General features: G+C 41.8%; 1 protein-coding gene across 2 annotated transcripts in view; it reads right to left on the bottom strand.

Moving 5' to 3' along the window:
* Positions 1 to 307: 307 nt before the first annotated feature.
* afg1lb (AFG1 like ATPase b) overlaps positions 308 to 24841 on the bottom strand; it is a 31434-nt gene continuing 6900 nt past the window's right edge. Inside the window, exons 6-13 of one of the 2 annotated variants that reach the window (XM_080490054.1) lie at positions 22053 to 22152; positions 17230 to 17288; positions 7705 to 7787; positions 6772 to 6842; positions 5772 to 5872; positions 4760 to 4900; positions 2549 to 2656; positions 308 to 2220 (exon numbers count right to left, since the gene is read on the bottom strand). In XM_080490054.1, the coding sequence (XP_080346180.1) occupies positions 2071 to 2220; positions 2549 to 2656; positions 4760 to 4900; positions 5772 to 5872; positions 6772 to 6842; positions 7705 to 7787; positions 17230 to 17288; positions 22053 to 22152 (813 nt within the window). In that variant the 3' untranslated portion in view covers positions 308 to 2070. Of the gene's footprint in view, positions 2273 to 2548; positions 2657 to 4759; positions 4901 to 5771; positions 5873 to 6771; positions 6843 to 7704; positions 7788 to 17229; positions 17289 to 22052; positions 22153 to 24841 lie in introns of both variants that reach the window. The other variant, XM_080490055.1, reaches the window with a different exon arrangement.

Below are 24841 nucleotides of genomic sequence, written 5' to 3'. Positions count from 1 at the left end.
GTATTTCCTACAACACAATCTGGGCTTAGGTAGGCACATGCACTTTAAAACTGACATGTCTTCCATCTGCTCTCGCCCGTTTCTGTCGCGCCATGTCATGTGGAGGTTTCAGATGAGTACCTTAAATACCCGCTGGAGCATCTCGGGCGCTGAGCCAATTTATTTGGTACTAAGATAAGCAGCTTCACCTTACATGCCCCCCCACCCACCCCCACCCCCCCTCTGAAAGTGACTGAAGTGTCACATGAGGACACAAACCACACGTGTACCAAATAAATAAATAAAAAATCTGATTTGCAACATATATATGATATTAAGAAGCCCTTTTATTTTATCCAACACAGCCTCCTTATTCAAGTTTGTAACTGTCCAGTGGAAACATGATTCAGTCACAGTGAAATACAGTTGTAGGACAACAGAGCAATCAAAGCCAGCAAAGCTGAATAAATGTACAGAGAACAGATAAACTTTATCTACATTATTAACATAAAATTTACAGATTTTTAATCATTCTGGAGATTTGGAGAAAAGGCGTACTGAAACAAGGAGTTTTAGTTTTCCCCCTTTGTCAGCACAAGTGGTCCAGAGAGGATGATGATGACGATGATGACCACTCTCCTAAGTCAGCGTGAATCATCCAATTAGGACAATCAGAAAGCGCAGTGGCCATCTCCATTTGTGCCTGATGTTGGCTGATTGGATTAGGAGCTTTGACATAGTGTGATTGATTTTTTCTTTAATTGCGAGTGAGAGTCAGGTGAACACAGAGCCCTGATGCACATCGTGTGTGTGTGTGCGTCCAAAGACACACCCAACGCCTCCACTGTCCCTTAAAGACCTCAGACATTTGACTTCCGTGAGGACGGCAGCAGGTTATATAAAATCTCAGAGTGATTTATTACAGTCCTGGTTTAGATTACTGTAGTAGGCGTTGGAACAGGTTGGTGGTACTGAAGTGGTGCACTAGAATGACCTCATCCTTACATGGACGCAATAATAAACCCTGAGCTATTGATGGCCCTCTGCTGCCACCTACAGGACAGTAGGTGGAAGTCACACTACCTCAAGCCAGTATACGTTTCATTTGTCCTTTATTTACAACTTAACCACACAGAAATTAGTGACCGAGTTCGTCATTCAAAACGATGAGATAATTCATTATTGTGGACGTAGGTCACAGCTTTTTTAAGTTTTAAAACCTACAGAAATCATCAGACCTGCTCAGACTGTGCAAGTCACAGTAGCTTTGCATGGTGCCACCAAATGAGGCTTTTCTCTTCTCTTTGTAAATTTAATGTATTTATTGCATAAGCAAAAACGTAATCACACCGTTTATTAAAATAATTGCATTTTGTCCCCTTTGTCACACAAAATAACCTTTGCAAGACCCAGTGTTTTTTCTTCTCACATTTCACTCATTTATATAATGATACTTCCACAAAACACCCAATCCCACAGGGTTACAGAATTCCTTACGATAGTTTTCTTTATTTCAGAAATTTAGAGTAGCAGTTGTAGTTTGCACATGTGTGTGTGTGTGTGTGTGCAAACTCTACAGTGCGAGTTGGGATGACTTGCTATATTAAAAATTCTGAGCCGAGCTTATAAATGTGTAGCTTATAATAATGCACAGTATTTTAAATCGATGCCTCGAGGTTTTTAACCCTTTCCTCATTCATCCACAAGAGGGCAGCAACCAACTGCAGTGAAGAACACTTGTTCCCCGTCGTACACTGAAGCGAGCACCTGTTTGCCTTGTGGCTTGCTGGAGAGCTTCACATATTCTGTAACATTAAATATTCCACAAGGGGGAGAGAGCACACCTTACCCAAGAGGACCATGGAAACATATACCATGTGCATAGAAGATGAAGAGCAGTCAAAGACAAAGAAGTACTGCAGTTCGTTATTGTCTTGTTCTACTTTGATGCTGCGGTGGCACAAAGTGCCTCTCATTCTCTACAAACTTTGGTCTTCCAAAATAAGTTTGTTTGATGGAAATATTTAGAGGTTTGGTGAGGGCCTGTGCTGTCTGGAGGTAGGTAATCGGCATGACAGTTGGAAACAGATGTTAGGCTGCTGTATCCTGTTTTCTGCGGTGACTCCGGTCTGCCGCTACCCAGTACGACTCCGTTTGCATCTCCATCAGTCGAGAGACGGTCCTCTGGAAGGCAAAGATCTCCTCCTCGGCCGTGAAGAGAGTGAGCCGCTCTGCTGCCTCCTGCAGAGACCAGCAGACACACCAGTTAGCCGCGAATAAACGCCAAACCAGTCTGTACAGGAACGGAAAGTGAGTTAGAGGTGAGAGGTTGGTTCGGCAGGTTTGACATTAAAAGGTTTAAATCACAGCTGAGCAGGATGAATGTATCCGTCTCTCGGTAGGACAATCTCAACCTGTCATTATCGTGCTGTGATTTCTCCATAAAAACTTAAAATCACACCTTTCAATAGAGCAGACACTTTTAGCGGGAACAATGGTTCAAATTGGAAATGGTGGGCAGAACAAGCCGTCTGATACAACTGGGTGAATAACATAGATGAGCTCTTACCTGGCTGAGACCCAGGTCATCAAGCAGCTGTCGGTCTCGCTCGTCTTCTCCTCCTGTGTGGTGAAACAGCCGGTTCAATGGCGCCGCGGCCAGCACCACCACTCTAACCTGGGACGAGGAGGCGAGGGGGGGGGGGGGTTAACATGGCTCAAAATCCAAAATATAACATTTACAGACGACTAATGAAAAACACAAGCTGTGAAAAAAAAAAAAAAAAGAATTCATATGAAATCTATTTATTAACACTCATGGGTTAAGTGGGTTGAAGGTGCAGTAAACAGTCACAATGTGAGAAAAGAAGACATGATAACCCAGCCGTTCGTTTAAACTAATACAATCCTGTAACAGGCACTTAAACTCATCCAAACAAGGTGCTGCTCCTCTTATTTTCAATACAAAAATGGAAAATGTCATTTTTTTCAAACTACACATTCTAAATTATAATAATTTTTTATTATAATATCGGTAACGGCTGCAGACAACCGTAAGCAATGAAAGTTCTTTCAAATGGAAATATTATGGCCGCCTTCTACAGGCAAATGTAGAAACGGTTTTGGCACTCATTTTGCAATTTTATTTTAATCCCATTACATTTAGCATATTCAGTTCCAAGAGCAAGAAAACGAAGCTTCACTGACAATCAAACTGAAAAAGCAGAACATTCACAAATGTGAGGTCCTGGGAAGAATGAACCTGAATCCACACCGGGAGAAAGCACAAAATGTTGTGATATCCTGACACACTGTACCAAGGAATGACGCTGTCTTTTGATTGATGTGAAATCCCCTCATCAGCAGCAAACAGAACACCAGACACCAAAGCCTACCGCAAGGCTCCAATCACACAAAGATCTTTAAGAGACGAATCAATCAATCCATTAATCAGAAGATAGTGTGGTAATCTCAGGGCTGGTCTGCGGCATCGTTGCCAAGATGTGGAAAAAGGCCATTAGCACATCAGCGGGCAGGTACATCGGTCATTAAGTGGCAAGGTGAAATAGTGATGAGCATGATGCGGCTCAGGATCAGAGTGCCTCTGACGGCGGTCTCCTGGGGGGAGAGTCGGACCCATCATCCTCACCTCGAAGTGGTTCTCAAGCTGTTGCAAGTTGGCCCGACCAACTTTCTGTGTCCAATCCGGGTCTGAGATCCGTGCAAGTTTTTACGTCTCTCACTGGCGACGCCACAGACCAGGAGGAAAGAATCATGCTTCACATGAGTAGCAATGAAAAAAGTCCAGAGAGCCGTATGGGTATGGCCGGGTGGACAACCTGGGAGCAAAAGTGAAGAAGATCTTTTTTTTTCTGTCCAAGATGAGTGACGACACCCTGCCGACCTCCTGAAAGCACCATCACATCTCCAAGCTCCTCAGACAGCAGGCTGCAAAGCTTTTCAAGACTCGCACTTGCATTCAGGGCTTCTAAAAAAGTGACGTTCACCCTCGATGTGCAGCTTCTCTTTCCATCCAGTCGTCACAACATCACATGTATCCGGTCAGGAATCACTCCTCTGATCTACTGCTCACTGAGCTCAAGATCGATCGTGCTGCAGATACAATCGATCCAGAATAAAAAAGCTGCAGATAATCAGGGGATTCAACCTCCTCCAGTCATCTTCACGTTGTCGGTGTGGCCTGAAGGAAGCATGGAGTAACCACACAGTTCACACCAAGAAGAAAAGGTTAGCTTGTGGCGATGGGCGAGAATCAAGTGGAATGTTTTTCTTTGTTTCTCACCCTAAAAACTCTGTAAAACTCAATATTTTTTAAATTTACAGAACCTACCGTTTCTACCTCAGGCTTGAATTTGTGAAAACATGAAAACATACATAGTAAAGGTTGATAAAATCATTTGCCCTGAGAAAGCAGTTCACCATTACTCCACTTTTGTCGACACTGGCTCTTTATTCATCCCAACTCCATGTGGCCTTTGGAATGAATATCAACATTAAAGCCTTTCCTCACAACCACACATTGTGTCTGACCTTACTGATGCTCTTCAGGGTGTAAAGCCAAACAAAGCCTTTTCTCATCACCCAACGTCAAAGCGTGTCCTTGCTGGGACCTGAATGGAACTGAATGGGGGCAAATCTATGCGACGGAGTTCAGAAATCTTGAGGGAATGTCGTCAAATAAGAGACAGAGTCGGGGATCAACGGCCTGTTTACGTTTTGGGTTTACATGTGGGTCGCAGAGGTGTTGGATGTCCGTTACCTTTTTGTCGTAGAAGTTGTCTATGAGGGTGGTGAAGCGTCGGGCCTGGTCCTTTAAAGACAGAGTCAGCAGGGGGACATGGCGGATGAATACGGTGTCGAAGGTCTGCGCCATCTCCAGGTAATCGCTGGCACCCAGGTCCTGAGGTACAAGTGACGTGGTTACGCGCCGAAACGCAGTCCGACCACAACTACGCCGGCAGCGCATCCAGATTTGCACGAGTGCACGAGTACACGTGCAGCCACTGTGAGTTTGGCAGTCGACCTACTTACCCGGAAAAACTGACATTGATGAGAGAACCTTGTGCAAAATACTCATGCCGATTGCAGTCTTAGTTTCCGGCCGTTGGTTCTTTGTCGTTCAGTTTTATAGCCCTCAGATTAATGAGGACACACTGCAGTATATTTCAGCGGGAACCTTGAAGCTCACTGCTGTCCGTCAGGGATCAGACTTTACAAAACCCAGCAGAATACGGGAGCCAAACGCTAAGTTTGAGGTACGGCGGGCTCAACTAATCATTAAATTGTCAAAAGACGAGCTTTTTGACATTGAGCAAAAAAAAAAAATGAGACCAAGATGGAGGTGAAAGGCTTCGACAATAAGTGTACAGGAGAGCGAAGACATGGAGCATAGAGGTGGGCATTTAAAATAGAGAAGTGCTTTCAATTTAAGCCTTTTTCATTTCCATTGAGTGGATTTTCATACGTGGATGTAAGACAGAATGAGATCAGGAGTCGACTGGGGCTCACTCTCCACATTTACTGCCAAGCCATGAACCAGAGAATTAACCCTCTGCTGTATTTGCATAATTGTGACATTTTGCTCAATAAAAACAGCTTAAAACTGCCACAAGCTTCAACTACGTCCCCTATCTTGCATGTTGTCACACTTTACGGTCTATATTGAGAGACTAAAATAATTACTGTGGTGTATAAGATATTCTACCTGCAAAATAAGCTTGTAAAAACAAATTCGTTTCTTAAAATGAAAAGAAACTTTAAACAATACTCACTCTGCCACATAACTCCTGAAAGGTACAGTCAGCGACGGAGCCACACGTCTTCTGCAGAGTCACATCTCTGCCCAGCACAGTGAGCACCCGCGGACCTGGGACTATGGAGACACAAACAATATAAAACATACATTATCATCAGTGCTAAAGTAAGGGAAATCCTGTTTTCTAAATTGTTTTGGATCTAACAATAACATTTATAGTGTCTAATAATTATTATTATTATTTAATTTTTTTACAGTACTCCATATTTATATTTTTTTGCACTCTGGTTGCCACACCAGATCATGTGCTCTGCATGTTTCATGTTGCACAGAAACCCTTCACGACGCTCAATGTCCCGAAATTTAAATAAACTAGCGGCACCAAAACAGCAACAGTGAGAATTAAACATGAACTCATAAAGCTGAAACTCCAAATATTACCCTTTATTCCCTTTACTTTTCTCAATTACTAGATGTATTCCTCACACTAAATTAAGCTTGTTTTTTTTAAAATTTCATTTGATGGATTGTCAATGAATAAAACGTTAGAAGGTTGTTGTTTAATAGATCAGACACTGACGGCACAATACTTCACTGTACTTTTGTATTAAACCCACCAAATGAGCATTTTCCATAAGTTATCCAATTAAAAAGAAAAAAAATTCTAATGGAATTTCTTTTAGTTGAAATTGAGTTTTTCCTCTGTTTTTCTACCATCGCCAAGGGTATTCATGTGCTGGAATTAATTTTTATCTCAGGTGTTTTATTTAAATGTTAAGTGCTATGAGATCCCTACGTTGTAATCTGTGCCGTATAAATAAAACTGAACTGAACTGAATTATTGAAAAACTTTAGAGAACCAGCGGTCTTAGGCGTCCACACGCTCTCTTTTATTACTTCATCAGACGATATAGTGAATACTAAAAGTGTTGTACTGTAAATTTCACTGCTAATATCTGTGTGAATACAATGAATGTGACCCTCAATATAACAATATTTTCTTTTAACTTTCTTACCACTTCTTTGTCTTGATGTTAGCTCCTCAAACAGCGCATCCATAAAGGAGTCCGCACCAGGCTGCCCTGAGCTACACACACACACACACACACACACACACACACACACACACACACACACACACACACACACACACACACACACACACACACACACACACACACACACACACACACACACACACACACACACACACACACACACACCAGAAACAGTATAAATAATAGGATATGAAATTAATAAAGCTGAAGTGGCGACATCAAACGGTGGCAGCAAGGAGAGCATGGGAGGGGGGCACTTAGCTTTTCACTCCATCAGTAAAAAACAGGATGTTAGACTCTACACACATGCATTAGCCTGTGAATGCACAACAAAATGAGATTGTGAAGTGTGTGTGCGTGCGTATGTGTGCTTGTGTTTTACCCATGGTAAAAGGGTGTGATGCGCTCTATTTACATACAGTGAAAAGACGAAAGCACTTGTGTGTGTGGGTGTGTGTGTGTGTGTGCGCTGTAACAATGTATTAGTAATGAGGAAAATAGAAAACTAGCTTTTAAAGCTCTGCCATTTTCTCATATTCTATTGATTCCTCTTTCATTCTTTTCATGGATCTCTCAAGGTAATGCAGGTCTTTATAAATCTCCCAGCCTGCTTCTCCCCATTTATCCGTCTGTTTGCCTTCTCTTTCTATGCTTTAATAAAATCAAACTACATGATGTGCACAAACATTTCCAGCATGAGCTTGTGTGTGTGTGGGTCAATGCCTGTGAGAGGGTTTCACACACACACGCACACACACGCACACACACACACACGCACACGCAGGTTAATGTTGAATCTTTTCTGGACGTCTGCACCACCTTCGAGCTGTGCTGGACTGTAAACAGAGGAAACAGAAGTGACCAATGATAGTGTGTTTGATTATGTCTTACAGGTAGTAGAGGTTCCCCGCTGCAGCCTGGTCCAGCTGTCTGTAGTCAATCCCTGAGTCCAGGCAGACAGTGTGGCAATATTCCTATACATGCACAGACACACCAAAGAAACTGTTGTCGAATGTTCAAAATTTGCAGAATACATCACAAAGCCAACTACAGGAGGATACACCCAGGACAGGTCACCAGTCCATCATAGGAAAAACACAAAGACAGATAACTATATACTCGTATCAACACCTACAGGAATCTTAGAGTAAACAGTTAACCAATGCATGCAAAGAGACCGTTTTCTTATTACTATGTATAAAATGCAGGTATGCTGAAAATACACAGCTTTCATTGTGTGCCTGTTTCCACAAACTCGCTCTCATACTGTCAGCTCGACAAGGTCATTAGGTGACACCGCTGCTGTCCAGTTCAGTTCTTGGTAAGCGTTATGCTCCCCCAGTGGACAAATGAGGAATAATTTTCACAGATATCCACACATATCAAGCAGGTTGGTAGTCTTACTGAAAACTCTGCGATTCCTTGATAATTGATTATAAACAGCACATAACATTTATTGAAAGACTTTAATATTTTCTTGTTAGTTTTATACATTTTGAGAGCACCCAGTGGTGTCAGAACGGATCCTGTTGTGGTCGGCTTTTCGCCCAACAGGCCTCATGTCCGATAGGCCTGTTCTGCAGCATGAACCTGGGAACACAGTAAATCAGGGTTCCTTGCAATGAACAGTTATTTTGTTTGGAATTTGGAATATATTAAGCTTAATTTATTAAGACCAATGTTTAACAAATGTCTGAATGAATGGTTCAATCGAGGTTTCATTGTGTGAAATGTTACAAATACTAAAAAAACTAACAAAAAAATATATTTGTGGAAAACATTAGTTATTAGAATATAATCTGATTTTATATTGTCAATTGCTAAAAAAAAAAAACCCAATCTGAGCGATAAGAATTTTTTTGTTCTATTGCTACATTCTGCATTCTTACAGTGATATCTTGCCATACTGCCAACATTAAAGATAATTTATCTTTCTCTTCTGGACAGCTGTAATGGCAAAATATAAACGTTCTGTGTCACTGCTTTCTGCTCATCGTATATAATAAAATGGACAAAGAGCAGCAGAAGAATGAGCAAATTAAATGACAGCGCTATGCAAAAGGCAGAAGGCGTCTCTCTATCCTCTGGCAGGTCTGAGATTTTATGTCACTTCTTCACGGTTTATTGAGCCGATCTATTGTTCTGCAGCTATTCAAGTGTATTTTTTGCGGAGGTGAACCCACGATGCCGAGTTCAAACTTTTGCAGATAGTGTAAAACGTCAACAGGATTCATGTCAGGGAGTACCGCACAAACTATAATCATCATCTCCACTATTCTATCAAAGAAAAAAGAGGAAATGCATATCATCCCATCCAAGCCGTCACCGGCTGACTGAGTATCCAGCGACAGCTCCAGTAAATTATGAAATCAGTGAATTTCTGCCACTGGCCTCCTTAAGCTGCAGGATAATTAGTAATCATCACAAAGCAAGGGGACGGAAATACTCTATTCTTCTCCGCTGTCAACTTTTTATCTCCGTGTCCGCTCACACAAACGGGGTTCCCACTCTGAGCCAATTGGCTGAATCAGGCTTAATAACAACCTGACAAACTCGCCCTCCCCCACGCACAAAAGGGAGGTGTCATTTCATCAACCTACTGTGACCCCACCAACGGGTAAATAGTCCCTTAAAAAAAGGAGAAGAAGGGAAAAAAAAAAAAAGAAAGGGAAAAAAAAAGAAAACTTGTCACTATTGCCGCCACATCATTAGAAGCTCAGTTTGTCTTTCCTCCTGCCATCTTCAGCTCCCACCCTCCGCCAACCGTCGCTACCTCCCTCCGGTAACGGCGGCCGGTGCGTTTCTTGACGGAAGAGTGAGGTACAAATAAGAGAGGGGAGAAGAAGGAGGAATGGAAACACAATCAGGGATGATGATTCCATTGGTTATTTATAATCAGATGAAGCTGAGGCCTTGCGGGTCATTACTTGATTATCCATCTTGAGGGGATTGTCAAGTTCTCACTCCTCCAAGATTTCATCCGCCTACACATTGTGGTCTTTCAGACCCCCCCACCCCCAACGCCGCCGCCACCTCCACCACACTCCTCTCACACATTCTCCAGTCCTTGTCAGTCTACTTTGCAACTTTCAGATCTTTATTCTAAGTCCCTTCAGTTTAATCTGCAAATCTAGCAGTCATGACAGATTAACTGGGTTCTAACAGGTGTGACCACCGAGTGACTTGGAAGTGAATGGACTTATCAATTATTTTTTAAAATAGACTGTTGTTTCATTTAACCGCACAGCTTCTTTACTACTTTATCAAATTTGGGTTCATGGCGTGCTTGAACCAATCCCGGCTGACTTCCGGCTCACGCAGATTACAAGATGGACAGGTCATCAGTCCTTCACCGGGCAACCTGAGACCGAAAACCAAGTCCAGTTAACCGCACTGTGAGTAAAAATACACAATTTCTCAATACTGGATAAAAAATATTTTCTTGGAAACTGCATTTTATTTGTCGCATAAGTTAAAGTCAAGCTAAATTGAATTAATGTAAGATATCTTTCAGTTCCAGCAAAGATTCACTTTCTTCACTATTGTGTATTCGGAATATCTTTGGGCTGGTAACCATTAACTAATTCAACTAAAGTTCTTTGAAAAGCGGTTATTCATGACACCTTTCTGATGAAGTATTCCACGATGTCAGGTTTTTCCTTCTCATGTTTCAAAACTTTTGGAAGTGTGAAGCAGTCTCACACAAAAGCGGCACAACTGCAAATTAGGAGTTCCACCGCTCGTACGGTCGCATTCACAAACTCAGACACAAGAGGGGAGCAACGCCAGAGTGAGAGATGACAGACATGAGAATCAGGGGCTCTTTAGAGAGAAAGTCATCTTAACACATGTAGCTCCAATCATGTCATTGTCCAAGCTGTCCACTGCTCTCTCTGGACAGCCGTTTAGCATAAAAACAGAGTGGCTTTTTTACCCCCCCCCCCCCCCCCCCCCCCCTTCCTCCGCCTCTACTCCCTTCTGTGCCCGCTCCCTCCACGACATATCTTTCTCTATCCTTTACTCCTCAAAAAGTTGCTTTTGAGTTTTTCAAAGAGCGCGGTGCCATTGAGCTGCAACAAAAGCCAAGGATAGCTGACTATTGGGTCCTGATGAGGTCCACTCCCTCATTACCCAGCAGCAGAAAACATTTGATGCTTTTTTTGTTTGGCCTGGAGAATTGACCGGGCCTCAAAGAAATGCAGGGTGGGAAGGCTGAAAAAGAGACGAAGGGAGGGGGAGAGGGGAGGAGGGGAAAGGTTGTCGCTCATTCAACCATGTGTGTCTTACAGCCTTGTGTGGAGGGACAGAAGAAAAGTAGGAGGGGGGCAGGGATAGAGAGGTCGAGAGAGAGAGAGAGAGGGATAGAGTGAGAGAGAGAGAGAGAGTCAGGGGAGAAAAGAGAGAAAGCTTAAAACACTGCCTTTATGCTGGCAAGTTCTGGACGACTCTTATGACATCAAAGTGTTTTCACTAACTGGGGAGCTGCAGTGTGTGTGTGAGCGAGCAAGCCGGGGGTGTATCTGGTGATTTTATTCATTCTTGGGCAGTCTGGGGGGGTACGTGACAATGTGAACACCCTAATTACACCTAATGATCTATTCCCTTAAAGTGTGACTGCCTTGGGCCAGCCGTGGATTGTTCTGCAGGGTCGTTCTCACAACCTCCCCCTGCCTCGGCTGCTCCTCTTGGGGAAACATCCTTTGAGCTGGAGGCCCCACCTTTTGTGATCCAGGACCCCACCGGACCCCCCACCCTCAACCCCTCTGGAGCTTCCTCGGTCCAAAACCCGAACCAAACTGAAACTAGGGGTAGGCTGCGATACCTGCACCTGGCCAACAGAGGCTGAGCATGGAGGGTGCAACAGGCAGGCACATAAGAAATGACCTCAGTGCTTGTAGAGCACATCGCCTCAAGAGAAAAAAAAATTAATTCTGCAGCTTCACAGACATTAAACTATTACTGTTGGCTAATTACAAACAAAAATACCCCCATCTTCACTTCATGTAATATATACACCCAATGCATGTCTCAAAGTGCACTCTATCGACGCAGCACACTCTTTTCAGACTGTCCCCCCCTGCCCTTTAAGTTTAGAGAGCAATGGTGAAAATACCTGAAAAACACCAGGAAGCTACTATAGCAACAGCATTGCACTGTTTCCTTAAGTATCAACACTGCAGAGACTAAATGTTGCTTTGAGTGTCCATTGAGTTGCCATACAAATGTGAAGAGGATCAATGCCCTCCCAAGACTTGTAGGTTTCAATTTGGATCATTCGCCGGACACATGAATGCTTTTGTAGAGCTGAAATCTCTGCTTCTTTCACTGCTCTCACTTCTCATTATTTTTCAAAAAAAGAAGCTCGGTTCAAAAATATGTTTTGTGATTTAAAATGTCTTTGCACATAGTAAGCTGAGATCAGCTCAATTCCCTCATCACCCTGCAGAGGTTAATGCTGAACACAGAAGATACATTTATCAATCGATATTTATCCAGTTAATCAACAGAAAACAGAAAAGGAAATATAAAAATATTTTCAAATCATATATATAAAAAACAGACATTCACAAAAACATTAAAATATTCAAAACAAGTGAATCTTGATGTATCTAAGCTTGAATATGCACTACCTCAAAATACATAATTAAATGTTTAATCTGCACTATAAGATCAATCTGATGATTGATTATGACTTTTGATTTAAATGATCCTTATTTTTTCCATATAAGTTATTGTATTCTGATATTTATTAATCAAAATGAGAACCTAGGTATGTAAAGGTATTTTGAACTAAAACAAGTAAGTAATCTTGATGGGAAGTCTTCTTGATGTAGACGGTATTCCACTTTGTAACGGACAAGAGTTTTAATTCTGTAAAAATGAAGTTTAATCAATGTAGTTAAGAGTTGAGACAGAGAGTTGTTGGACCTGCACAAGCCGTGCAGTTGACACACCATGAAAGACTGTGGAAACACGGCAAAGGTCTATTTTATAGACAAATATATTGTAATCAATTATAAGATAATAATATAGAATTTCTTATCAAATCTGCAACATTTGTTATCTGTCACCACTGTAACCCTTCTAAAGTGAGGGGCAGATGGGAAGCACTGCAATCACATTAAAAATATTGTGATGTAAACTAAACAAGAGAAGCTTGGCTACATGAAGACATAATCCACTTTATATGCTGCAAACGACTCCAACAAGCAAATACATTTCAAATAACGAACCACTTGTCGTGTGCATTTTCCCACATGACAGTTATACAACAAATAGAAGCAGGGATGCCACATATCACTAGAATAAAAGAGTATATAAGTTTTGGGCATCAGTTTGAAAAATATCTAAAAATATATAGTCATGTTTAGATGAAATATATCCGAGGCGGCTCAGCTAATACTCTCCAAAAGTTTTCTTTTGCTGCGTGCGCCAAAAGGAACAAGTATGCTATAAAAACAAGTGTACGTATACTTGAATATCTTTGTTCCAAAACATGCGCATGTTTGTCTCTTCATGTACTTGTAATGTCTTTTAAAAGAAAATAGCTTCTTTTTTTTGCAACAACAACAAAAAACCTGCAACAAAAAGACAACATGAAAACATCTCAGTGGGGTTTACTCTTGGTATGGACATCTTCTTGGCAGGCCTGTCTTGGCCCACAGCCTGTATAGTATCATGTCAGTGCGTAAAACCTATTTCAATCAAGCAGCAGTGATATTTGAGCACAGCGATACTAAGAAACCTGCAGTTCGGCGGACAAGGCGAAATAACCGAATCAATTACAAACGAACTAAAAATCAGGTGCAAAATTTATTCTGTCACGTTCAAAAGGAGAAAAATCAATCTCTTCGCTATTAATTGTGCAGGTTTGGAAGAGAGAGACAGCGATGTGAAAGACGTGCGCTTCGCCCTTGATCCATACTCTCAGCAGCACTGCCCTGTCATTAAATGCTCTGCAAGACAATGACAATCATCAAATATCAAAATCCATTTGATTTGAACTCGCAGTCTCAGTCGCGCGCGGTCCTTCCCACCAAGGTCTTCGCTGGAGGGCCACGTCCCTCTCATTCCTCAATTTTTCTTTCTCTGCCGTTGTGTTTTTATTTATATATTTCTTTTACTCTCATCACCAACTGCACAGCACATAGCAATTATTAACAATGACACAAAAAGGAGAAGGAGAGCAGATCAAAAGAAGGGTTAAAAACGGCAGGAAACCCAGGAATACTCAAAGTTGCCTCAGGGTTGTTGTCATGTTGGGGTTTTTTTTTTTTCCCTCCCCTCGGCAGCTTTGTGCGCAACTGCAATCGAACAAGCGGAGGAAAAATAAAGTCACTATTCTGCTACCAAAATACAGAGGCCTGACCTTGGGCGAGTAAAGCCAGTGAGCAGAACAGGGTAGTGATAGAATAAAGACCGGGGATAGAGGGGTGGAGAGAGAGGATGTGCAATGAAAAGTGGAGTGGAGAGGGAGGACAGTTTGTGAGCGAGAAAGAGTGTCTTAGTTACAATACTGGCAGTGTCCATTAAAAAAAAAAAAAAAAAAGCCCTAAAAACCCTGTATTTTACAGAACGCTGAGCTTTGCCATGGCTACACAGAAAAGAGAAGCCTTAACAACTGAATAGATGCGCTGAGATGCTAAAAAGGACAAGAAATTACAAATGACTGTGTGAATGAAAAACTAGTAAACAAAATAAAGTGGGAAAAAACATCCGGTGATGCCTTTATATTCAATGAGGATCCATGTTGGCCAAGATGATCTACTGAGAACTTTGAACTGGATTGAATTGATTTCTCATTTAAAGATGAGGAAACTCCAGGATTGTGGCGGATGAGGTGGCGCGAAAAAAAAGGGGGGGGGGGTCCTAACTAATCAGAAGTCAATGGTTAAATAAAGATATGAAGTCAGGCGGACAGAAGTGATAGATTAACCTCTGCCCTTCCAGCTCAGGTGATGAGGAGGAGAGGTCAGAGGGTTTTTCTTTTTTTTTTATGCCTTAACACCCTCATTCTCTCCCACACTGGCTTTAGAAACACCCTCTGACACGCTCAGGCAAGAGCGATCTGCACGGACGAGATCCTGCGTCGACCGGTCCTCGGTAGCATTAATTCAATCTATTAAGGGTCAACTAGTTAGCGATGCGACCCCGCCGGAGCACGCTTTAACTTTCCAGAATGGAGAACGCCAGAGAGAATGCAATGCACCCCACAAAAAGCTCCCGACCCCTAAAACCAGATGGCTCGACAAAGGGGAACATGGGACCCTGAAAGAGAGGAGGTAGTACGGTGCACGGGGGGACAACAGGCATTCAGGACATTGATGAGGGCGGATTAGAGAGGGCAAGGGTGCTGCTGGGAGAGTGGGTGGGGAGCACGGTGACTCCTACACTTTTACACGATTTTAACAGCTGTGCATATGGGTGCTTGATAACTCCAGTTTAAGTGAAAGAGAAGAACTCCGTGATCATGTTAAAGTACCTGTGTAGTGATTTTAGTTCATATTGTGTACAGTGGGGCTGGCTTTGTGGTTTGGAGACATGAGGTATTCAGGTACGGCGCAGAGTAATCGTGATTTACACCACCTAATATATCTACAATGTGGTGGATTAAAAGGGCTAAATTAACTGAAAAATTTTTGTTTTTTTAAACTTCAGCTTATTAAGTACATTATTTTCAAAACATACCATTTGTAAAACTTGATGATGTATACATATATTTACATAACATTTTCTATCTCTGTATTTCACTCAATGTTCCAACTTTTCTGGAACTTGTTCATGTCTAAATATTTTTTCATGTTATACTGTTTTTAGACATTGTCGTTGTTTTTGCATTATGTACTGCATACCTTTGTAATATTTAGTGGTATACAAGTATGAAAAAAAAAACGTCAGTAAACTAGGTCAAATAGACAGGGTGAATATATTCTTTTATTCACTGATTTTCAGTAGAGACATTTATCTGTTATTTGATCCTTTAAGAATGACTCAGTCAATCCTTAGTTGAGGATTAGGTTTGATAAAAGTATCTCTATTAAAATTACAGGTCATAGTAATATTGGCATATTAGTATTGAGGTAAAAGCCTGATTCACTTTATGACAAATAGAAAAAGTTCATCAAAAAGAATCATTATCTCTGTGACAATATCAACACACATCAGTAAAATTCATTTGCGAGTAGTTAATCTCCTTTTAAAGCAGGATTATAAAAGTCATTATAAATAGGGGAGGGGCTTACAGCTCAAATTGCTCTTTATCGGGCCAGACAAGTAAAATTAAAGCATAAGAAACTAAATAACAACACGTCCACATCTCCCACAGCCTCCTTTGTTTATTATGAAAATGTATACATTTAATAAATATCAACAAATCCTGAACATGCTGAAAATGTATATGAAAAATAGGTGCAACTTCATGAAAACGACCTGATGAAAAATACATTTAAACGCCTAAAAATCCTGGCTGTAGTTGCTGCTCGAATTTAAATTCCGCTGTGTGCACGTACGCAGCAATGACTTGAGCTTGTGCTTCATTTGCTTTGACCAAGTTTACTTTCTCTGTGAGACCGTGACGCTCGTGCTTCATCGCTATTGTTTGAGATTGGGTGTTAATCTTGTGTTGTCTTTACTCCTCCCACTAAAAAGCCAGTCAAAGTGTCATGAAGTGGGCTGGACTATTGGACAACCCTGCTCTAAACATTGACACCAAGCTGCGTTTTGGACTCATGGCGGAAGAAGGTGGGCTTCCTGCGTGCTTTGCTTTTACTGCTTAGACTAAATACCAATGTGAGGCGTAAGAACGCTGCTCTAATCTGTTGCAAAATGCATGACAACAAATTATTGTGCAGTTATTTATGATCACGATCACTCCAAACACATCAATGATCATCTGAGATGCAGGCAGCATAATGGTCCTACCTGCTTAAATTGCAAAGTAGATTTTTTTTTTTGCCAGAAATGCATTGCGCCTCTCCTCTTCTCTCCCATCCTCGTCTCACCCCCCCCCCCCCCCCCCCCCACCCCCACCCCACCCCCTTACTTTTGAAATGCAAGCAGTCTGGGTCAGTCACTCAGCTAGTCCACCCATCTCCCATTCACATTACCTGTGCCCACTCACCCTTTTTTTTTTTTTTTTCCCCCTCCCCCTTCCATTTCTCCCTACCTTTCTCCCTCGGTCTCTCTGCGAGTCTGCTTTCACTGTGCTCTGGCATGATCAAAGACAGCTTTGTGACACTGTGCGAGGCATCCAGGAAGCAGAAAACATCAAACCACTAAAGAGCAACTTCCAAAAAAGACGGACACAGACAGAGGGACGGGAGGACTGAGGCGCACATGCAAGCGCGTGTGCTAGTGTGTGTGATAAACAAATGAATAAATTAACAAGACAAAAAAGAGGGATGACTTTGTCTCTACCTTCAGCACGCCGATGAAAGGTAGGAAGGTGTCCCTCTGAAGTCCGTTTTTGTACAGATCTGAAAGAGGAAGGGAGGGCCTGTATTAGAGCTGCTGTTTAGCCTCCTAATAATGTCATTCCCCCGCCACAGATTGGCAAATAAAGTGGCTATTGATGAACTGAAGGATGGGTGGGGAGGCACGACAAAAGGACTGGGACCAGGGGAGAAAAATGGATTTCTCTACCGGCAGCGGCGGCAACATAAAATTCATTACATTCCCAAACAATGGTGGCGAGAGAAAGGACTGTCGCCTTTTCAGCGCGGACAATGTCCACAGCAGCTCGCTGAATAGAGGTTTCAATTAGCTCGGCTGGAACAAATTACATCTGAAGTAGCATCCCTGATAGACAGATAAAACAGATAGGGATTCACACACAAACAGGGACAAAGACACACACACGCACACACACACACACACACACACACACACACACACACACACACACACACACACACACACACACACACACACACACACACACACACACACAGACACACACATACACACAGTGAGGCTTAAGCTCTCTACAGCTGCGAATGCAAACAAGTGGCTGTTGTTGATGTTTGGGCTCGAGCTCACTACAGTAGGACCTGACACACAATAACCCTCTCTTCAAAACTCCATACTGTAATGGACTGAGCTGCGTATGACACATGCCTACTTTGAAGGTTAAAGAAAGACAGTGCTCTGTTTCTGGACTCATTTGCTTTCGTGGCGGCAGTTATTTCAATCAACGCTCCTCCGATATCTGCAGAAAATATCCCAGAGTGATGTACAAAGTGATGAAACACTTTAAAATGCTGGTAAAGGATTTATGCTCATCACAAACTGTTAACACTTGATCTGTGACCATATTTAGTAACTTCATTATCATATTTAGTAACTTTGTTATCGTCTGCCGTTCCCTGTTAATGCCCCAGATCCATGCATTGAACTTAAAGAATATGCAAAAAGTGTGATTACAAACTCTCTACTTGACCACATGCACTTTACACAGGAAACAAATGACATTAAAAAGTCATGTTTAGTGTACTTTTATTCCAAAAATGAATGCACTGTTATCAATCATGGATAAGCGATCTCTAAGGGGACAAAAGATAGAGTAGATAATTTCGTCACCATATATGGTAAAGTAAGTGGGGTTTTGGTCAGTTTTACACCACTTCACAAACTACTTTATCGTATAATTGAAATCAGGGTTAAAATGTGCAATTTACACATAGTTAAGAGAAAGCTACAAAAAAAATATTAAAGACAGACGAAGGTTGTTATGATCGCTTTGAAAGGTGTCACGAGACGTACGCACAGTTTAATACTGTTGTGTATTCCAACTGCCACCAGCTGGGCTCCTGTACTTCCCTTCTTTCCTGCATTAACCAAAACTCACTCTGGATTCACTCACTCATCGCTTTCAACACTCGGTACTTCCACTGACAGTTCTGATTTAGAACTGATTTAAGTTTTTACTTAAAAACATTTAAAAGCTACTTTATGGAAATATTGACCCCACATGGAACTTTTAACAGGTTTTGGTCCCCTGGTGGTGCCTGTGTGGGTGTTCCCAATTCAAACTTTGAATAATTGTTTCTTTTAATCCTTTTGGTACTTTCAGTCTTTTCTTGTCACCGACCATAACATGTTCCCATGGATGGCAATCACATTAAACAAGTGAGGCAGACAATATAAAAAATACACAGAATATATTTGAATCCAAATTCCAGTAAAGTTGAGACAATCTGTAAAATGTTAACAAACACTACAATAATTCACAATTCTAATAGAAGAGCATGTTTCGGGTTCACAGATTAGAAACATATCAGAGTCAGGTCTCCTGCTGTGTCTTGAGGCCTGTTCACACCTGGCATTACCATGCTCTTTCAGGTGATCAGATCAGATGTGGCTGTGACTGTTTACACTTGTCCATATAATGCGCTTCAGGCAAACCACTTCAGTTAGAATTGTAGGATTGTTACCTCAGTCTCTACCCAGACAAAAGCTTGGTTTGGTTTTATCCCGGTGAGCTAACAACAATGGAGATGTTTCTGGGGCGACTTCAGATATTTTAAAGGAATACACAGCGCACACTAACGACATTTACAGACTTCGTATGACATATTTTTCTTGCTACGCCACTGTCCTGGAGAGCATCCGTGATGCATTACTGTTTACACTACAAAATGTGAGTGGATATATGGGTCCCAGACCACCTCCAGAATCGCTGCGTCTGAGAGAAGCGGTGCTTCTAACGTGGCCAGCTCGGGCACCAACTCCTGCCCAGTGAAAGGTCAGGCTCTGGGGGAATTTCAGGTCAGACACCCTGAGTGGTCCCTGCTTCTCACTCGCTCCATGCCCACAGTCCCCTTGTCCTCGTTGCAGCAGGTGGTGCTTATTGACTCTGAGTCCATGCCGGCCTGATGGACTTTTCTTTAGTTAAACCGCTCAAACTGGGGGTTGCATCGTTGGAGAGGCGCCTCCAAGCCACGGCCCTCAAACACACAGATCCTGTTGTTATCAACTTTGGTGAAGCGGAGGCTGGAATTTCTGGAGCTGAAGGCCCGGCAGCCCGGCAGCATCGAGTCCCGGAGCAACCCATGAAAGGTGAACTGTTCAGCAACACCTGCCCACACCACACCCACAAGTAACGTTGCCTCGAACTCTAGTGTGTCTGATTCCCCCAATTTATCGTCGGTGCCTCGGGTCTACTGGGCTTTGAAGAAGCTCTTCAGCAAGACTCAGGCGACCTCCCTTCCCCCTCAACGTTTGTATAACTGACATAGATGTGCTTCCGGGTACCTTGCGTCCGCAAGGACGACTGTCATCCTTGTCCCCACCCGAGAATAAAGCTATGAGGGACTACATCAAGTCCTCCCTCGCCACTGGAATCACCTGACTGTACTTCTTCTCTTCATCGAGAAGAAGCACAATTAACTCCATCCCTGCATCGAGGTAGACCCACCCCGACTAATAGCAAAAAGTTAAAGCTCTGTCATCAGGGGTCTCTTGGTGAAGATGTGGGAAGGACACGCGTAGTTTTAGATAAGTTTGACTTGACGTTTTGTTGGTCATCAGTGTCAGGATGAGTGTTTCTGTTGTTTTGCTGTTATCTGATTTTCCTGCTTTGACTTTTTCTGTAAAATAAAGTAAGTTATTATAAACTGAAGGGAAAAGAATTGATCACTTTACATTTAACATTAACAAGTACAGTGACACATGTTAAAAGTAAAAAACTTTGTTGTCATTTTCAAATAATTGGCAACAAAAAATAGACACAGGCTACTCATCACTGTCTGACTAGACAGACTCTTACTTATTATCGTACTTGAACTCTCCAATAATTTAGGGTCTACCACTTTATGTTAAAATTAAATCAAAACAAGTCAAATACTTTTTATGTCAATTAAAGCTTCAACATTCCCTTTTAGCACACTTTCATTGTCGTTATTTACATTTTACACAATATCACAACTCCTCTGGTATAAAAATCGCAGCTGCTCATTAAAAGAAATAAAACATGACATTACAATAACTATTATAACATTTTAATAAGCTGAACAGAGTAACACTGCGGCAAATTGTGCATCTACATTTATAAAGATTAGTAAGAGTAATCTTGCACTTAAGTCCATTAATGTAAAGTACACGTTATTGAGAATAATAATGCAGTTCCACTTGAGAGAGGCTCTAAACCATCATGATTAAATTTAAACTCCATCAGTGTCTAAAAACAAAACAGTAAGTGTTCCAGCAAAAAACGTAAATCCTAAATATGCCCTTTTTGATGCCAGCATCTCCACACCATACAAGATGGGAAGCCTGTGCCTTTCATGTCCAGTTTTCTCTTATGGCTTTCAGTGCTCCATTAACCATGTAATTAATACCAAGTAGGCTCTCTATCAAGTTTGCACGGTTTGTCGCTTTGTTCTTGATAGCGAATAAATATCAGAGAAACATGTCTTTGTTTATAAGAAGCATATTGCTGCTGCCCACTTGATAGCCACTTAAGGCTTCGAGATATCAACATCTTACCTCAGAGAGAAAGACACCCCATAACACATCATGCATTTATCTCCACCTTGATCTGCGTCTTGCTAATTCTTACTCCAGCCTGGCTGTGCCGGCTGGAAATGCAACATCAAAGCACGTTTAAAGTCTCTGAGGTGGAAAGGTACATCGATTGTTTCTCTCCTTTGCAACTGATTAATTGCTGTAAACAGGAAGGAGTTGGTGTGATCTGAGAGAGGCTCAATTGATTCTAGCAGGAGCAAAGCAGTTTTGGATAAAACTGTTTGTTGAATTTTGAAGCTACTGGACATTTGTGTTCAGGCAAGAGAGGCAGTTTTCAGTCTAATATTTGCAATATGGAGAGGAAGATGTCACAAATTTATCAATTGAAATTTATCAATCATAACAAACCATACTTCTAACAATCCCCAACAATTTTGACCCAATCTTGCTTCTTTGCTTTCTGGATTTATCCATTCTGGTGAATGCTTCTATATAAATGTATGACTTTGCGAGATTGCAAGCCATGCTTGACATCCCTGATTTAAAGTGTCTGCTGCCAGACACCACAGCACACCTTCAGAGGTCAACTGAAGTCCATGCATTAGCATATCACCCCAGAGCACATCCCTGCACACACAGTATTAATATGTGGATGTTTGAATGCAGCTGAAACTTTATCCAGTCACTCAATTTCGAGCATTAGTTCTGAAAGAAGTAACAGCCAATGGTGGGAAAAATACAATAAAGAACAAAAATAGTACATGTGATGTTCATACCGTCTGGGGGTCTGTTGGAGGTAGCCACCACCACCACTCCGGTTTTGAAAAGTGTCTCGAACAGCTGCTTCAGGATCATGGCATCAGCAATGTCAGTCACCTGATTGAAGAGAAGCAGAGAAGAAGAAGAGGACCATATTCATGCTCTGTGCAATCTGCCCTTTCTCGCCTTGCACATGTGTATCTGGGGTCAAATGATGTCATCAACACTCCATGTTGATTAGTGTCATTCAGGTGTGCTCATTCAGTCCTTTTTGTCTGGTCATGGCCATTCATACTGGTGTAACACGCACACACACACACACACGCACAAGCACACGCACACACAAAGCACTTGAACTGACTGCAAATGGTCATGAAGCCGCTTTCTGCTGAGGACAAATAGGCAGCAGACGAAGCAGCAGGCCTGAGCTAATCAACTGAACAGATGTGAGAATAACTGGATGTAAGCACGAAAACAAGAGAAACGAAAAGATAAAAGAAAAAAAAAAAAACCAGAGCAACGTGGATCAGGACTAGGGTCACGATGGTGGACAAAGCATCTCTCAAGATGGCCATATAAAGGCATATACAGGTGGGCATGTGGGTGTGTGTGTTGAATGCACTACACACAAGGCTGTCCAACGTTATAATACATAAATCCAATTCAACTGTCTGCTGCCTTTTTCATCTACATCATTTCCATGGGTCCACGATAAACAAAGGTTGATGACAACACTGAAGCAAGGACGTTTATGAGTCGCTGGCTGTTAAATAAAGAGCTCTGACCTTTCTATTAGTAATCTAGTGCTCTCACTTTTGTTCCTTCTCTCTTGTCTCTCTCGCTCTCTCTCTCTCTTCTTCCTATGTTGCTCTTTTGAACAGCCATAAATGGAGAAATAATGTTGCCCAGCAATGCACAGTTGTCGGGGAGGCATGTATTTAACATGCCTGATTAACCATCATGACCGAGTGATGAGAGGCGTCCATAAAAGTACAAAATTATTTCAACAAGTTCAAATAAATGTCATTTATTTTGAATATAATATTTTTTTTACTATAATATCAAATAATCCTTGTCATTAACTAGGGATCCATACAAAACATATTGCTGTAAGGACTACATTAAATTAAATACAATCCTTATAAAAGTCACCTATTCATCAATCTGTATGCCAGCTTCCACCAAACTGAGGTTGTACGCTCACAACCCAATAACCTTTGGGTTGTGAGAAGAATCTGTGGAGGCACAGGGAGAATATGTAAAGTCCTACCAGCGAGACGTCGAATCAGAATTAAATCCTGCAATTGGATGAATAGTCAGCATACCATTACAGGGCTGACACAAAGACAAACAATTATCCACAAGACATTTAGATTGGCTAACCACTCTAACCAGCTGTGGAAGAAAAGCAGAGTACTGAGGGGGAAAAAAAAAAACACACACCAGGAGAACATGTAAACTCCACACAAAAAGAATCCCAAGCCCAGTCTCCAACTAGGGATAATATTTTATCAACTTTTACTGCCCTGGATATCTGCATTTGTTTTAGTACGTGTGGAAACATGTGAACCATCATGTAGAGCAAATATACAGATGTGAATGATCGCAAACATTTTTCCTTTTAATGGTTTTGTTGATCAATTAGGAAACACTTTGAGTTGAACTGTCTGAAAGTAGGCACGGTATATAAATACATTTTGATTGATGTACTTCTCAACATAAAAATTATCAAGGATAATACTGTTTCAGTGTTGAACAATAAATTCTGGCATTTTAATTGAGGTGAGAAATGTATTTGTACATTAATATATTCATAACGCTTTAAAAGAATCGGGCTGTCTTGAATAAAAGAGTTTGTCCCGTCTGCTCCTCGATCTTCCCTCTTACCTACTTTTCTGTATATAACAGGCACTTCTGATGGCCATACCCACAGCATATGCCTCCTTTCATACTCTGGAGAGTCTTCTTCTTTTGCATATTAGCCCCACTGCCCTTGCCAATACTTGATTAACATTTGTGTTAAAGCCTTGATTTTGCTAAGGAGAGGTGGCTAAGGGCATCAAATTAGTGTGTGCGCGTGTGTGTGTGTGTGTGTGTGTGTGTGTGTGTGTGTGTGTGTGTGTGTGTGTAAAGAGAATCAACAAAAAGCCAAGGCTCTGTGTCTTTCTGTCCTTCTGAAGGGGCCCCCATTTCCTCTGACCACAGGATTTTATTTTCATTTCAAAAGAATCATTTAAAAATGACCTTTTATACAACATGGATTTGTTTATTCATGTGCCCTCAACATGGGCATAGTATGAGGGGCAATATTGATTGTTGAATGAGTAGGGGGAGAGGGAAAGAGAATGGGTACCCACAGAATGAAAAAGGTGGAGGGGACTGATGTAGCACTTGTAGCACACAAAAATAATGGTGCAATCTCTGTTAGCCATTGCCGATATTTAAATGAGCACCCAATTACTCAAGCGGCTGTCAGTTTACAGCGAGGCACACGGGTGCCAAATTAAACCTCTTTTGATGTTACACCTCTTTATGTACACAACCTATGAGCAATTTCACCGAGGCTGCACAGTGACTGGGGCCCTGAGACAATGACGCTCAAGCGTTTTCTTCTCACTCTTCTTCTTCCTTTCTCACTCTCTTCCCCATCTTTCCATCTTGGACCTCTCAATGGCGAGTATTCATTAGGGGAGCCGGGTGGGGGTCGTAAAAGGAAGGAGGGGGGGGCTACAAATTACTGATAATGGCACAGCGCTAATGAAGAGAATGGAGAAATGTCATTAGCATTTAAGAGGATAAGATCCAT

The sequence above is a fragment of the Lipophrys pholis genome (assembly GCF_963383615.2).
Source record: "Lipophrys pholis genome assembly, chromosome: 21".
In the NCBI taxonomy this organism is placed as follows: Eukaryota; Metazoa; Chordata; class Actinopteri; order Blenniiformes; family Blenniidae; genus Lipophrys; species Lipophrys pholis.
This window is presented reverse-complemented; position numbering and strand designations above follow the sequence as displayed.